Raw genomic sequence first — 16,073 nt, forward strand, 5'->3', positions numbered from 1 at the left:
AGAGCTTAGAAATTTGAAGCAACCAAAAAAAAATAATGGAGACAAATTATTTGATTATTTTTTTAATGCGTGAATACAAATGCATACACTTTTTAAAGTAAAACAGATGATACAGGTACATTAATTTTATATGAAAATCTTCGAAACATATAAATATTTATCATCATACAAGGTTTTTTTAAGCCTTATATGAAAACCACTCCCTTTCACAGCTTCCATCCAGCAAAAGCTTGGAATACTAACAACAAATAAGTCACATAGTAGCATTTCCCTGAAGCACTGAGGTTTACTTCAAGTCCCATCTCTGATATTTGGTTGTTACTTCTGTTTATAAAGGGCTGTTGCTGCAGCAGGGAACTGAGCAGATGTGACAGCTGGATGAGGCTGAGATGTGGGTAGGTGATCAGCTCTGACACAGCTCGTATCTGAAAACAGAGCACAAAGACAAACTCTCTAACACACACAAACACAAACACACAGACACACACACACACACACACAACACAAACAAAACCTCCCAGTCCCCCGGTTCTCTTTTATTCTTCCTTTAACACAAACACAGGCAACCCACGCAACAACAACACACGGTTGAAGGAGTGTTGCCTGTCAGTGCATGTCGTGATATTATGCCACAGTGTCAGAGTGATGTTCAGGCCAGCGTGATTGGTGAGTGTGAGAAGAATGTGAGGGGCAGATGAATGACAGTGCACACGAACGCGCACGCACACGCACACGCACACACACACACACACACACACACACACACACACACACACACACACACACACACACACACACACACACACACACGCGCACACAAAAAGAGCAGACACAGGTGATGCAAGGCTTTTTGCTTACCGCTCCAGTTCCTTATAGACATCATCCTCTCCTCTTGGCTTCAGATCCTGGCATTAAAAGAAAAAGGGGGAAGGGCGGGAGAGAGGGGAACGGTGGGACAGTCAGGAGAAGGATAAGGATAGGTCAGATTTATGTCCCTCGTGTGTGATGAGATTGATTTGTCAATACCACTAATGTAGGGGTGACAGTTGATAGGCAATGAGCTTATCCGAGTGAGGGCTGGCAGACTGAGCAAAAGCACGACAAGTGTGAGGGAAGTCACATCTGCTGACAGTTTGCGGAGGGTGCATTTGAGAGAATGAGCTTCTTTATGCACTGCTGGATGTGTCTATTATATCTTGTCACACAGACACATATGCACCATGCCTGCATGTGTGCGCTGCTGGGAGATGATACAGTAACTCACCATGTAGACTGAACCCTGGGGAGCAGCCTGTTGGGAAGAGAGGAGAGCGAGAAAACAGGTTTAATGAACAACAAGTGACAGAGAGCGAAAATCAGAGGGAAAACCTGAAACAGAGCTGGGACGCAAGGCATGAAAAAAAAAGTGCACTGCAGTGATAAGATAGGCAAGGGGAGGGGAAGGTGAGAAACACACTAAACAAGAGAAAGCCTGCAAATTTCAAGAAGTGGGAAAGGTGAAGACGAGGGCAAAACAGAGTGGAAAATTTATCAGACCATTATTAGGAACTGACATCTGAATTCCTCACCTGTCTATCTCCTGGATTCTCATAGATGTTTTCTGCTTCACATGGCTGGACAGACAAGGACTGCTCAATACCTAAACACACAAAAAGATAGTTAGTGGCACAGTGCCATAAACAAATTCATGCACACACACACACACACACACACACACACACACACACACACACACACACACACACACACACACACACGGCTGCAGAGGGAGGAAGGGGGTTGGGGCAGATTCATTACAACACACCCAGAGGATGTCACGGCCGAAATCGCTCAGTGGCGGCCGACAGGGGCCGAAGATGGACGAAAACACGGGAAGCTGTCAAAAAAGAAAACGCCGGAAGACTCACCGCGATCAGAAATGTGTTTCTGTCTCCATAGCAACACACCGACAGCTGCAGCAACCAGGGGCACCAGGAGTAATAAAGCAGAGAGAGAAGGGAGCAGGGAGGGGGGGGTGACACTGACACTCACTACAAAAGGAGAAAAGCATGAGAGAGAGAGAGAAGGAGAAAAAAAAGGCGTGAATGTTTCCAGGAACAGTGCTAATATGAAACTCATAGGGAAAGTGCAGATGAATGCCATAAAAAGCACTCCAAAAAAGTTATCCTCCAGTTTGCTCTTTTTGTACAAGTCATGGCTGCCATCACCTGCAAACTTCTGCAGCATATTTTAAGACGTGTTTCCGTTATGATTTCCTCAACATGTTACATGCATTTGCGTCATGCTGCTGTCAGTCACAGACAATGGCTTCAGCGAAAGATGGCAAGGAAATCTAGACACTGTCAGAGAGAGTGAATGCTCCGTGCAACAGCTTAGTAGACATTGATCTGACAGACCTTCAGTCTTGATAGTAATGGCTGTCATTTGGAAATGTGGACAAGAAGAACAAAAGTAGCATTACTGAGAGGTCCGGAAAGCTTTCGGATCCCTGCAGCAAATGCTTCCTCCACACAGAGGAGTAGCTTTGAATTCTCTCCATGCCTCATTTTCTAAATATTCTATGCAAAGGTTGAGGTCTGGTGTAATATAATGCTGCCTATCTATCATGCAGTACCAGCAGGAAGGCATCTGATCGGCTCCAAAGTTATTCTACAGCAAAAAAAAACTACCCAAACATACAAATAGTGTTTATAAAGAATTGCATTATCTTCGCTGTAACTATGAACAAGGGGTCCTGGATGTGATAGTGTGGCCCCCACAGAGCACTGATCTTCAGAGAATGAAGTCAGGGTATACTCGCATCTAGAAGATCTGTGTTTTGACTTTTTGAGATGTTCATAAATTTCAAGGTAAGTTCTGTTGAAAACTATGAAAAAGTGAACTCAGAAGAACTGATGCTGCATATTTACTTCACAATTATTGTGATCACGCCACGGTTTATGCCACCCCTCAACTTGCACATGGGAGCATGTGAAAACCTTTGCATTGTACTGTCCGCAGTGTACATGCTGTCTGCGTTTCTTTTTAGTGTCTCCGCGTCTGATTTTCAACTGCCTGGAGGTACGCTGACAAACAATGCAAACAGCAGCATTTCAGCCAAACCCAGTCGATGCTGAAATGGAAAACAGATGGATTGAAAGCTCCGGTATTTTCGTCACATGCATTACATCAGCACACCATCAACTCTCTGCTGCACCAGTCGAAATTTGTGGGAAGAGCACGAGGGTGTGATCAAACTTGTCAGATATGTTTGCATAATGAGGGTGACATCAGTCTTGCAAAACGCAGCCACAGGGCAACACGGGGAGCAGGAGGGAGGAACTTGTTTCCACTGTGATTGCTGCAATTTAATGTACCTGAACAAGTGTTCTGTTGCTGTCAGCGCACCGTTCGTGGAGCACAAACTAATCAGATCTGTCACACACTTTAGATTACACAGTAGAAGCCTAATGAACAAAACAGCCACAACAGAAACAGACTTGGTTATAATTAGCAGCATTTATTAACAGTTCCAGCGTTGTCTTTCTGTGCCCCCTGAGGTTACAGAGGGTGTGAAAAACCCGGCTGAAGCAAAGTTTACTCTCACATCTCATCAACTTCCCACAAATTTTGTTTGAAAAAGGATTGGCCTCCAAGCTTCACCTTCGCCCTGGTGTCACAGCTTTTAGCCAGCTTCAAAATAATCAATCATTATGTGCTGCGTGAGGTGTAATTGATTGGTGAGTATGTGTCGAGCTTGCTAATGGAATACTGTGGTGAGAGCTGACCCTAAGACTGACCTGTACTGTTCTCCATGCCAGCTTTAACACATGAATTATGGTAATTGAGTGCAGTGAAGTGAAGCATAAATGGTCTTAGTTTCTCACCACCACATCTCCCCTGTCTGTCTGTCTGTCTGTCTGTCTGTCTGTCTGTCTGTCTGTCTGTCTCCACATTTCTCTCATCTCCCTCTGCCCCACCTATTTCTTTTCACCATTAGCACTTCCTGCCCTCCTCGTCTATTTTATCTCAAATGAGGTAGAGGGATGATTTATATCGCCGCGATTGTAGAGTGTTCTGGCTGATAGGAAGCAGACCGAGGAACTGCTTGAATGCTTTGCAAATGATGGGCAGACTGTGGATTGCAAATGATTGCAGAGAATCCCTGACATTTGAAGTATTTTGTGTGCAGCTGAACACCATGATTGTTTCAATTTGGTCCTCTTTGGATTGTGGCACCAATAAAAGAAATCCTATTATACTGTGTTGTTTTAACTTGTTCAGGTTGTACACTACTTTGTGATTTTTCCATTAGAGATCCCGACATGATAAAAAAAAAATGATTTACTGTATCTGTTATTATTTGTACCGAAAACTTGTTTCACTTCTCTGTCAGAGATAACGCTGTGCTAAATAAACCCACGCCGTCTCTTTTTGCCTTTAAGAAAAAAACGTTTTTTTTTGTAAAAAAAAGCCTACAGTTTCATTGCTTTATGTAAAACTATGTATTATTAACAGTGTTTGTTGGATTATACTGCACTGTTGCAGTTTCTCTGCAGTCTGACACTTTCCAGCATTATAAATTTAGGTTATCCAACACATACAATTTTTGAACTTCTTATCCAGCCCTCTCTCTAAATGTACTGTACACAATACATTCATTCACCCGCGTGCATGGAGCACACTCACACTGGCTTATACTGGCTTATAATCATTATCTGGAAAGCTTCTCTAAACTCAGATGAAACTACTAGTTACCAAACCTTGATTTTCAGTCCAGCTTTAAAACACTTTCCAAGTATTCCAAATTCTCTCTGCAAAACAGGAAATATCCAAGGGATGCCATTCACCACACATATAAATATACACTTGTTGTTTTCATGCCTTCTGGCTTTGACTTGCACTCATTTCTTGCAGACTTCCTTCACATAATGATCACATTCCTAAATCTGATTGTGTCTTTAAAACATGTCTCCACCTTAAAACCATGCTGATATGATTTTTGTCCCCATTGGAACCACTAACCTGCATAATGTGTAATACAGAATCACTCCAATCAGACAGAAATTGCTGCATGTTTCCCTCTTGGAGTTGTTGTCGTCCTCCTCTCTCTTCCCTCCCTGTGCATTATTCTTATGGCCATACCATCAGTGTGCATCATGATGAGCTCTGGGCCCCTCCACTGGAGTGATGTATTGGGGTATGGAGAGCGAACTCATCGCTGCTAAGGGATCCATTCAGCTGTCACATCCTCCTGTGCTCCCCCACAGCCGCCAATACAATAAGCCTGAATAATTTAGCTTTTGAGGGAAGCGATGTCCTAAGGTCCCGTCGTCTTATATTCACATATCAGCCGGGTGAATGTGATGAGAAAAACGATAGCCTTTATGTTTTTATATTTTGCGGACGAGGAAGCAGAGCATATTGTTCAGACTGGGGTGGACGTTTCAAAAAATTTGCACATAAATGGAACGAGTTATTCCACTCGATATCATCACAGCTCTCTGATACACAGAAGTCTTGATCTCTGACCTCTTTAGTTACATTAAGAAAGCATTAGGTGTGATATCTGTTAAAAGCTTTTCACTTGTTCAACAAGGCTTTCTTAAAGATGATTGAACCTGAGGCGGCTTCATTACACCACAAACTGCTTCACTGAGCATATGTCCACAATTATCAGACCCTCTAATGAGTTCATTCACGTTAATGAAGAAAAACAGACTGATATTTGCAGTACTACAGGAATGTTCACACCTTCAGGAGGGAGTGGGACAACTTGAGTTGCCCGGACGACCCGCCCGTTTTTCAGCTCCAAGACGCAGGTGTAGTTTCCCGCTGTGTCCTGGGTGATGGGTAAAGGCAGGGTGGTGGTGATGCGGCCAGGGTCGCTGCTCGACATGGCCAGCTGGCGACTCTCGTTGTGATGTTTCCACTTGGCGATTTTCACCTGGGACCGCTCCGTGTACAGACACTTCAGCTCCAGGTTTGAGGAGGACCGGCTAGTTATAACTGTGGAAATCACACAGAGCAGTGGAAAGGGGCACAGGGAAGAAGAGCACGCCATGACCATGCAGGGAGAGTGTGGAATGAAAAGAAAAAAGGGAGCATGAGTGAGTGGAAACGACAGGAAAGAGGGCAGAAAAAGGACAGAGACAGGTGACGAAAGTGAGTTAAAGGGTAGTGTGTGAATATAGAAAAGGGCAAGGACAGATAGAGAGTAATGAGGTAAAGGCAAAGTGATATGAAAAAAACAAAGAACAATTCAGAGAAGGGTCAAAATAATATATATTCATTAAAGTGATTTGCTGGTAATGCATTGGTTGACTGTGACTGATGCTTAGTGTCTCATCAAACTGAAATGAGAATCCATCTGGGTGTAATCAAGCCCTGCAGACCCCCACACACGCGCATAAAAACACACACATTTCAGCCTTGATTAGTGAGATCAGTGTGGGCCACCTACAGCCCTGGTGGGAGGGTAGCAAGTATAATCATACATAATGATACTTATAATGAGGTGGGGTAAAAATATATGCGTCACATGATTGGTGGCTGTGTGTGTGTGTGTGTGTGTGTGTGTGTGTGTGTGTGTGTGTGTGTGTGTGTGTGTGTGTGTGTGTGTGTGTGTGTGTAGGGATGCAGATGTGTGAAGCATGCATGACAGTGACAGTGACAGATCGGCCAGTCATGTCTGGGCAGTTGTGATGGATGCCAGTAAGACTGTGATTAGCAAAGCTTTCCAAGGCCATCAAGACGTTTTGTGTGTGTGTGTGTGTGTGTGTGTGTGTGTGTGTGTGTGTGCGCCTGCTCCTCCAAAGAGTGAAATTACTAAAGGCCTTTCGTAAAAATCAACAGGTGCGTTGCTCTTTTTTTGCCCTTCCTTTTCAACACATGAATTGAACAAATGTTTCTTTTTGTAAGAGTGTATTATCAGCGTATTTGTTTAGTGATGTGAGATTTTTGCCCGTAGCTGTGGAAAATATTCTTTTTCCTTTTAATTCCACAAAGAAATCAACAGGAATTCAAAGTATTGCTGAAGGATATATCATTGGGACAAATGATTGTCAGAATACCTTGGGAGATAAGGGGCCTCGAAATGCACAGAATACTTTCTTTTCACCGAGCTGCGGTTTGAGCAAGTACACATTTTTCAGATGTCTTACACGTAGCCGAGTTTGCTGAAATAGTTCAACGTCTCAAAAAAAAAAAAAAAAAAAAAAAAAAAGTCTTCTCTCAGAAAACGATATTGATGCTGGGCAAGTAATAAGAAAACATAGATTTTCAGCGTTCTCAAATTGTTTTCAAGATTCACTTTTTTCTTTCTTTTCCGTACACGGTGGTGAAATTTCTCTGAAATGTTTCTGGGACTGTTATAACAGAAGGGAGCGGTTTTCCGCTGGATCAAACAGAGTTCAGTGATTTGATGCAGCTATTCACTCAATGAATTTGCATGATTTATTTATTTATTTATATATATATATATTTTTAAAAAAAAAAAAAATCACAAAATTAGTTAGACTGAAAATAAAACAGAATGAATATTAGAATAGCTTGGAACAGAGGGGCTGCATGGTGGTTCGCACTTTTACTGCACATTGAGAATATCAGTTTGGGTCTGGACTTGGCAGCCTTCCTGTGTGGACTTTTCATGTTCTCACTATTGTTTTTTTAATGACGATGTCCTCATTAAACTTGTATTGTATTGTGTGTCTGGTATTGTTTGCTGCACATGGGAGAAACCTGAAACATGTTTAAGCGTATAATAAACCCTGTCGTCATTGTTTCAAAAAAGTTTCTCAGCTCCAGCCGTTGGACGACTACTGCAAGTCAGATTTAAGGGATGTGTGTGTGTGTGTGTGTGTGCGTGCGTGCGTGTGGGCGCATGCGTGTGCTTGGAGGAGAGAAAAAGGCGACACGGCATGACAGTTTGTAAGACAATTTGACAAAGGCCAATCTGAAATAACCACTACAGCGCGGCGTGCGGAGCGGAGACAGATGGCCGTGATCTTATCATGTAACTCTTTGCAAGAAGTCAAATGAACTAATTTCCTTGAATGTCAAAGCATTCCCTCAACAACAGACACGTGAAATTTCATAAGCAAAAACAAAGAACGAATAAGTGGGCGTCGAAACATAACAAATACAGATGCCTGCAGTCACTGCACGAGAGGTCACTGAATGATTTGATGGGTATGAAAATGATGTGAGTGAGTCATCTGCTTTGGCCTTTTGAGGGATCTCAGCCCCACTGAACACCTATGGAATATTTTATGATTAAAAGATCAAATACGGGAATATCTTGCAGTAGAACTGCATTTAATTCCTACAGCAGCCTCAGAAGGCACACATATACGTCAGAGTGAATAAAAGCTTTTGCTTGGATTTTCCTTTGATTTGTCATCTGCTCTCTTAATGCTTTCATCAAAGCATCTTCTACGTCTATTAGCTGACCCACATAAAGTACCCAAACACACTGCTCCTGGCATAATCCGCCTGCTCTTTCCATTGTCTGCCGATTGTGCTCCATACCTTTCACCACAGTGAGCCGCGTCCTCTGGCTGAAGACGTTGTCATTGAGGTACACTTCACACAAGTACAGCCCGCCGTCTCTGAGCCCCGGGGTGAGTACAAAGGAAAAGCTCCCAGCCTCGGCGTTGTACGGTGGGCCAGCCAGCTGGATTCTCTTACTCTGCTCAGTCAGTAAAGTGGAGCCCCTCCAGCGGTCGTACTGGTACACCAGCTTCAGACCGCTGTGCTTTTTCATGTCTGGCGGGAGCCAGTGGAGCAGGATGTAGTCCCCCTGCACGTCGGGACAGGTCAGGGGAAAGGAGGCCAGGGCCTGAGTGGTGGTGGAGATCAAGGGACCTTCAGGCAAGGACAGAGGAGGACAAATATGATATTAAAGTGCGAGAAAACACAACCAGCCGGGAATTCTGAGTCGAAAGAGAATGAGGAGGGAGGTTAAGACAAGACAGAGCAAACACAACAGCAAGAGAGCAGGGGAAATGGAGATAGGCGAAAAATTCCTACAACAATGGGGATTATGTTCTTATATGCTGAGAGTCACTTCAGTTTTTCTTCCATTCTGTTCTGCCTGATTAGCAAGCTGCTGACGCAGGACTTCCAGTCTGCTGGTGTTACAGAGTTACTTACCATGTGTTATATTGGTGAATGAGGCCACTTTGTCAGCTGCGAGAAGGAGGAAAGCAAGAAAAGGAAAAAAGGGAGCAAAAAGCAAATAATGAATAATACATAAACGTAGCAACTATAATATTCACAGTAGAACAAGCTGGATTTCAGAGCAGATCTACAGTTTGCCTCTGAGTTTTGAAACTGGTCTGTAAAAGTAAATACTTTGAAGAACTGTAGCTACAGGACTCCTAAATAAATAATGCTGTTGCTGGAGTTGCTGGCATTGATGCCCACTCACACCATCAATAACAGCAACAACACATGCATTCTCCTCCTCAGTGCCTCCACATCGCTCCCTCTCCAGTCAGTCTCACCATCCACAGTCACATCCACATTGAAAGGAAACAGAGTTCTCCCGCCGCTTCCCCGGGCTTGAACCATGCAGATATAAGAGCCGCCGTCGCTCGTCTGGACCTGTGGCAGTTTAGCTATTGTCCCCGAGTTGGTCTTTTTCTCAGTCTTCATGGAAATGTCTCCAGGGGCGACCCAGTTGATTTTGGTGCTGACAGAATTAGGAGTAACCCTGGCCATCAGCCGCAGGGTGCTGTACTGAGGAACCGGTGAGGCGGGGACGACTGAGACTGGAAAAGAGCGAGAACAGAGATCGGCAGAAGAATGATTTCAACTGTGGTGTAAATATACACTGAATCGCTGGCTTGATATAGAACAAGTTGAATAAAGGTCCAGGAAAGCATTCATGGTAGACAAAAGCAAAAACAGCATGCTGTGTGGATTGAAGAGTGGATGGACCATCCAGCGTGTCAGCAGACAGTTCCAAAGGCTGCATGTCTGATGGTGCTGGGTTGCACTGGTTCTTATTGCATGCACAGCTTACCCATCTGGAAATGCACCATCAGTGCTGAGGGCTACATTGAGGATCCAGAGTAATGCATTCTCCCATCCAGAAAACATCTCAACCAGGGAAAGGAATGCAAATTTCAGAAAGAAAATGCTAAACCACATAAGGGATACTGCATGGTTTCACTGTAGAGGGGCCAGCTCTCTCTCTCTCTCTCCCTCTCTCTCTCTCTCATCTACCTATCTATCTATTTAGAGACTATAATTGTTTACTTCCTAATGATTATTTCCATTGATGGCATGAAAAATTGGTTGTGTGACAGGTTCTTCTTGTACAGGATGTTTAGGATTTGTGTAAATAAAGACAAAACATGACACTTCGGCTTTAAACTTCCGATGTAGTGACGCAAACAATTGTGTACCCCTCTTACCTTGAAATGGCTCATCCTACTCCGAGTTTGTGTCAAGGTTCAATTACAGCATTTCTCAGTCGGTTTGGCACATTTCTAGAATCGTCCTCCACATTTACAAACAGTAAATGCATTTCTCAAGACAGTTTGTACAAATCGCAAAACACCATGGATTACCTGTAAACTCCTTAGTTCAGATCTCAAAAGTAAGATTTCAGTGCCATCAGAATGACAAGTCCTTGTGCCATTGTGCACGAAGAAGGCAGCGGAATTGCTTCTACTGTCAATATAACAGTGCACTCTGGAGGGATGCCTTGATGTGAACCATGGATAAGGTTTTGATGACAGTTACTGTAAATTTAAAGCTGCAGTTCAGTGTAGGTGGGAGATTCATTATAAGCGACAGGACAATATTCACATTTACGCTTTTACTGTTTGCACTGTATTTGTTGACAGACCATGTCCTTGCAATACAGAAAGGAAAAGACAGCACTGCACAGCACAAAGAAAAACAACATGAAACAGAAGTAGAAATGTGCACAATGTGAACACAGGACCTCTTTAGGGAAAAATGTACATGCAGAGCTGTAAGATTTACGGTGCAGTCTGCCTACACCTCCTGACGTTCCTGTCTGTTGGGTCGCAAACTGTCATCCGCATCACAAGGAACACCTTCTCCTGCGATGCGGCGTGTAAACAATCTTTTAGAATGTCTCACCCAGCCTCTGCAGCCATCTGCTGTGATGCAGCATGTGCTAGCATGAAGGGTCATCAGCGGATGTGTCGGGCCATCATAGACCCACAGTTCCTCAGTGGGGTTAATGAATGGGAAGCAGGGTGGGAGGAACTATTTAGCAGAGACGTATTATAAAATATTTTGATCAACATGACATAAGTTATTAATAATGTAGGAAACAGCGGAGAATTGTTCATAATCATTTGCATGGATGTATCAAAGCATTTGCAACTTGTTCAAAGAAATGAGAAACCACGTTTTTGATGGACACAAGTGACACAATTACGTGAAGATTGAACAAATACATTTGGATCTGAGAGATGTACCAATGTTACTGAGAAAAACTGTAATATATTTATGTATTTTTTTCAGTTCTTATTGATTCTGGGAAAATTGAAGTAATGAACGATGTTATGCGTAGCACTTTTGAACAGCTGTGCAAAAAAAGATCCCACGGAGAGCTATAAAATCAAATAAAAGCAAAATAAAATATCAAGAGCACATCATTTAATTTATGCCGACAGACAAAAAGTCATACCTCACTCAAAATGCCGCTATCATTCATGGCAGATTAATTTGTCTTGCCTGCAGGGCAGATTTAGCGATTGATACAGATGTGCTGTTATTTGTCCTTTAAATAACAACAAGGTGTGAAATAGAGTGTTTTTCTGTATCTCGCATGTTGTCGAGCTCGTGTTTATTTTTTCACCTGCAAGGACAGCCAGGAGGATAAACGTCTCCCTCTGTTTCCTCTCCTGTTGCTCTATCAAGCATGAGTACAGACCGCTGTCATCCACGCCGGGTTGAAAGGACAGAGAGAAATTCCCGGTGTCTTTAAAGTTAGGGTCAGTCAATCGCATGGATGGCTTCGAGGCACCTCCAGAGAACTTTGTCTTTTCGCTGGCTGTGAGAACCAGCTGCCATCCATCCGTGTCGAGTTGCCTAACCTTCCAGTTAATGGTCACAGCACCTCTCACAGTCTGATCAGCACAGACCAAGGTGGTGGGCATGCCCACTCTGGCCACCACAACATCGTCCCAGTCTGAAGGAGAGAGCAAAAATCAGGGAATCAAATGAATTTCTGATGCGAATGTCTGAAAGTGTACCGAAAAGCTTAAATTCACTGCAGCGCTGATGTCTTTTTCTTAATGCCCAAAAGAGATGGGTTTATTTTTCTTCCAATTCTTTCTTCAAATATTACTCAGGGCCCAAATATACAATATCAGAGTTCAGTGGTGGCTGTTCTCCACAAAATCCATAGTCCTATTTTGGTAAGAGGGTTTTTCAGTTAGAGTCAGTCAAACATTAAAGTTATTGAACAAAGATAGAGTTTTTCTTTTCTTTTTCTTTTCTTTCTTAACGCCAGATACTCTATCTCCTTTTAAAATCCCTGCCAGCCTTGCCCTGCAGAGCTCCTCTGGACAGACGGCCAGATGAACATTTTCGAGACCACCCTTTTGGAAGATAACAGCATGAGAAGAGTAAAACATTCTTTTCCCAGCAGAAAGATGTGAGAGTCTTCAATCCACTGATGTAACACTCGCCTTCGGATAAAAGCTGTAGCCATAAAGTAACATACTGTAACATAAATCCCCCCCAAATAAAATACCACAGTTTACTGTGGGACACTAATGTGGAGCATGATGAAAAAAATCAGGTTTAAACGTGGAAGAAGGTGTATTTTGGTTTCCTCTGGGTGATCAAGTTTCCTCTCAAAGTCTAGAAACATGAATTTAAGATTAATTGGGGAATTACTTTAATTGTGAATGTGATGGACTGGTGAGTACAGAGTGTTCGCTGTCTCTGACCACGGTCAGTCCCAATACCCATCAACCCTACGTTGGAATAAGTAGCATGGAAGATGGATGGAGTGATCTCTGAGTCTATCTTCTATAAAGCAGATCATACCAACCTGCATAAAAGGTGCTATATAAATAATGTTTTATTGATATCTAAGCTATAAATTTAACAGCGAATAATTGTGTTCATTTATTCTAACCTTTGCACAAAGGTTAAAAAGGTAACCGGCTCTTGAAATAGATTAATTCTCCTCGCGGGTAGAAATATTTCATATTCTACATGATCTGTAGTTTTTTTTTTCTTTGAGATTTCAAACATGTGATTGTGCATTTTGTTATTGAACAAAATGTCCTGGACAAAATAAAGTCAGTAGATTTTCCTGATGATGGAAGAGACAATCAACAATGAGCACAGAATGTGCTTTTGTTTGATTTAACACAACTGAAGCTTTTAAAACAGACCTTTGACTCATCATTTATATCCAGTGAGACAACATTATTAATGTCTACGCTACAAAAGCAAGGTTTGCCGGTAAATATAGGTTTTATCTTTCAGCAAGAGCAATTCCGAGTGCGGCAAAAATGTATTTCTGAAAAACATTAGAAAAGGGCTTCATACCTGTGATGTCAGTGGGAGAAGAATATACTGCAAAGAAAAAAGCCAGAATGAAGGTGAGAAAACCAGAATCCATCACAAATTTAAAGAAAATAAAAAGCACTCTCACTGCACCAGCTGTCTTGTGACCTTTCTAAAGTGTGCTTCAGAGCACCAACTATTGTTCTGTATCCTGCAATATTTCTGGTGTCCCTGACTGACATGTTAACAAGTGTGCTGTACATCTTTCTGCCCAACGGGACGTGAGGAAACCAACAGGGGCATAATCAACAGGAAAAGACTGTCATTATTCCAGTCATGCGAGTGTGCATGAAGCTGATAAACCCCACACACACACTGGCATCACCCTAATGCTAGCCTATATGCTGATCAACACTTCGCGGCGAAACTTCACGGCAATTATGAACAGAAGCCATGACCCCGAGATTCGCTCTGACAATAGGAATGAGCATGTACTCAAGTATCGCAATGTGTGCATGAAACAGAGAAAACGATAAGAATAAGACAAAGTGAGGGCTTGAAAGAGATGAAAACGGGAGAAATAAAGGGTTTGGGTTGGTGTGGGTGCACAGTAACCCCTAGGCTACATGTCTTTACATCCCATAAATGTCTTTAATTAAGCTGAAGGTATTATCAGCTCCTCTGAGCACTATTACAGATTTTTCCATAATTACCATTGGGTGAATGGGGGCGGTGAAGGGAGACAGAGAAACGGAGAGAGGGAGAGAAAGTAGATATGTATTGTGGGTGTCTAATGACATGGAAAGAGGGGGGAAAAAAAAAAACACGGAGAGCAGTAGGGAGAGAAACGTGGAAGGAGAGGTGCTCAGACAGAGTGTTGCAGAGACTGTGTGACTTCAAAGAAGTCTGTGGCTGCTGACGCATGAGCACGGTTCTGATCCTGTGGCCCCTCCTCGATGGGTAAATAATCACCATAAGCCTCGACTCTATCTAATGAATCCACTGCCAATGAGCTAATATCTGTTAACTACGTGGTTCATTATCGCTGCTATGCATGCCCCGGAGAGCGTAAGGATGGAGGACGGGCTGAATAGGAGCAAAAAGCAAAGGACAAGTGGACAAAGGATATTGAATGACACAGAAAGATGGGAAAAAGAGAGAGAGGGGGGGGGGGAGGGAGGGGGTGAGGAAGGTGGGAGGCAACTGAAGAAGTAAGAATATGGAAGGAAAGTGAAGTGTAAATGAAGGAAAGGTGTGAGATGGGAAAAAGAGGCGAAGAACTGGATAAGTAAAGTGGGTGGTAGCTGGAAAGTGGAAGGTGTGAAGGTCGATTTGGTACGGGCATGAAAAATGAATGAGTATGGGAGGGAAAAGGAATGAGATCTTCTATTTGGTGGCCACTTTCTTCCCTATTCCGCTGTGAATGCATACAATTTAGTCAGAGAATGGGGTGGTCCCTGTACACTTTCCCTGACTGTGTTGGTCCTGAAACATTCTACGACTGGGCCCAAAAGGGAACTGAAAATTATAATATTGCAATGCAAAGTACGAATTGGCATTTAAAGCCAGCAGCTGTTTTTGTCTGTGTGACAGCTGCTTCCAGTTTCTGGACTCGCTGTGGGCAAAAAGTAGAAAGAAAATGAAACCCTTCCTGTAGCTTTGAAGCCAACGGAGTCCAAAAAGGAGAGCATATTTTAACTGCTAATTTGTTTTTCTGGTTTGCAGAGCATTGTTTGACCTCCGATCATTATCCATGTGTTCAGAATTAGCACCTCAGAAGTGCAGCCTGGGAAATAGCAGACTGACACTGGAGGGGGAATTAAGAAATGAAACAGAACGGAAAGAACCAGGCAGCATGGTTCAAACTGTGGGACTTATGGAGATGTAATTACATTGGCTGTAAAACACTTGGGTATAAGGATTAGACCTGAACCAGATAATGCCTTTGCTATGCTAGTATGCACCCTGCTTCAGAGGAAAATAGGGCAAAATGAATTGGAAGTTATTCTGTAGAAGAGGAAAAAAAATCTCATCAACAGACTGTCAGCCGGAGTCTGCAAATAGAGACATGGGAAGCTGTTTGCCTTTCATTTGATTTTGCTGACTGCCACAGGATTTGTATTTTTCCTTTCATTAATGAATGTTTATTGATTCTGGCATCTGCTGGGCTGGAGTTTATATGGGCTAATCTCACGCTCGTGCGCTGAAACAAACGGCAGAGGGCGTAAGAATCATCCGTTTCCACGCACTTCACAACTCCATCCGAACTGTGACTTATGTGAAGTGGGTGGAAGATAACTTCATGCTGTTTTTAGCCTTTCTGGTGTCGATTGGCGCATTAATTGAAGGCCATCCATTTGGGCGCATTGCAGTGATGGGGAAACACAGATGAATTGATTCAGAAGACTCTCAAGTAGTATATAGAGACATTTCCAAACTATATCATTACCCTTTCGTATATAATTATGGGTTTCCTCGAGAGAAGGCATGAAGCAAAGTAAATGTACAGTTTTGTCCCCACGTGGTCTGCGTGTATCTGTAGATCAGTTATCTGCTGGGGTTTTTGTGGATTCACCCTCTTC

The 16,073-nt window shown here is 42.9% G+C and overlaps 1 protein-coding gene across 1 annotated transcript; it reads right to left on the reverse strand.

The window, feature by feature from the left end:
- Positions 1-63: 63 nt before the first annotated feature.
- g6fl (g6f-like) lies at positions 64-13,710 on the reverse strand. Its single transcript, XM_030103131.1, has 11 exons — positions 13,534-13,710; positions 11,825-12,157; positions 9,486-9,752; positions 9,133-9,168; positions 8,509-8,844; positions 5,734-5,988; positions 1,908-2,030; positions 1,569-1,639; positions 1,265-1,291; positions 859-905; positions 64-425 (listed from the first exon to the last, which is right to left on the reverse strand). Exons 1-11 carry the CDS (start codon positions 13,604-13,606, stop codon positions 404-406), a joined length of 1,590 nt encoding a protein of 529 aa, XP_029958991.1. The 5' UTR covers positions 13,607-13,710; the 3' UTR covers positions 64-403.
- Between the last annotated feature and the right edge of the window lie 2,363 nt (positions 13,711-16,073).

This window comes from Salarias fasciatus, chromosome 11, assembly GCF_902148845.1.
Source record: "Salarias fasciatus chromosome 11, fSalaFa1.1, whole genome shotgun sequence".
Taxonomy (NCBI): Eukaryota; Metazoa; Chordata; class Actinopteri; order Blenniiformes; family Blenniidae; genus Salarias; species Salarias fasciatus.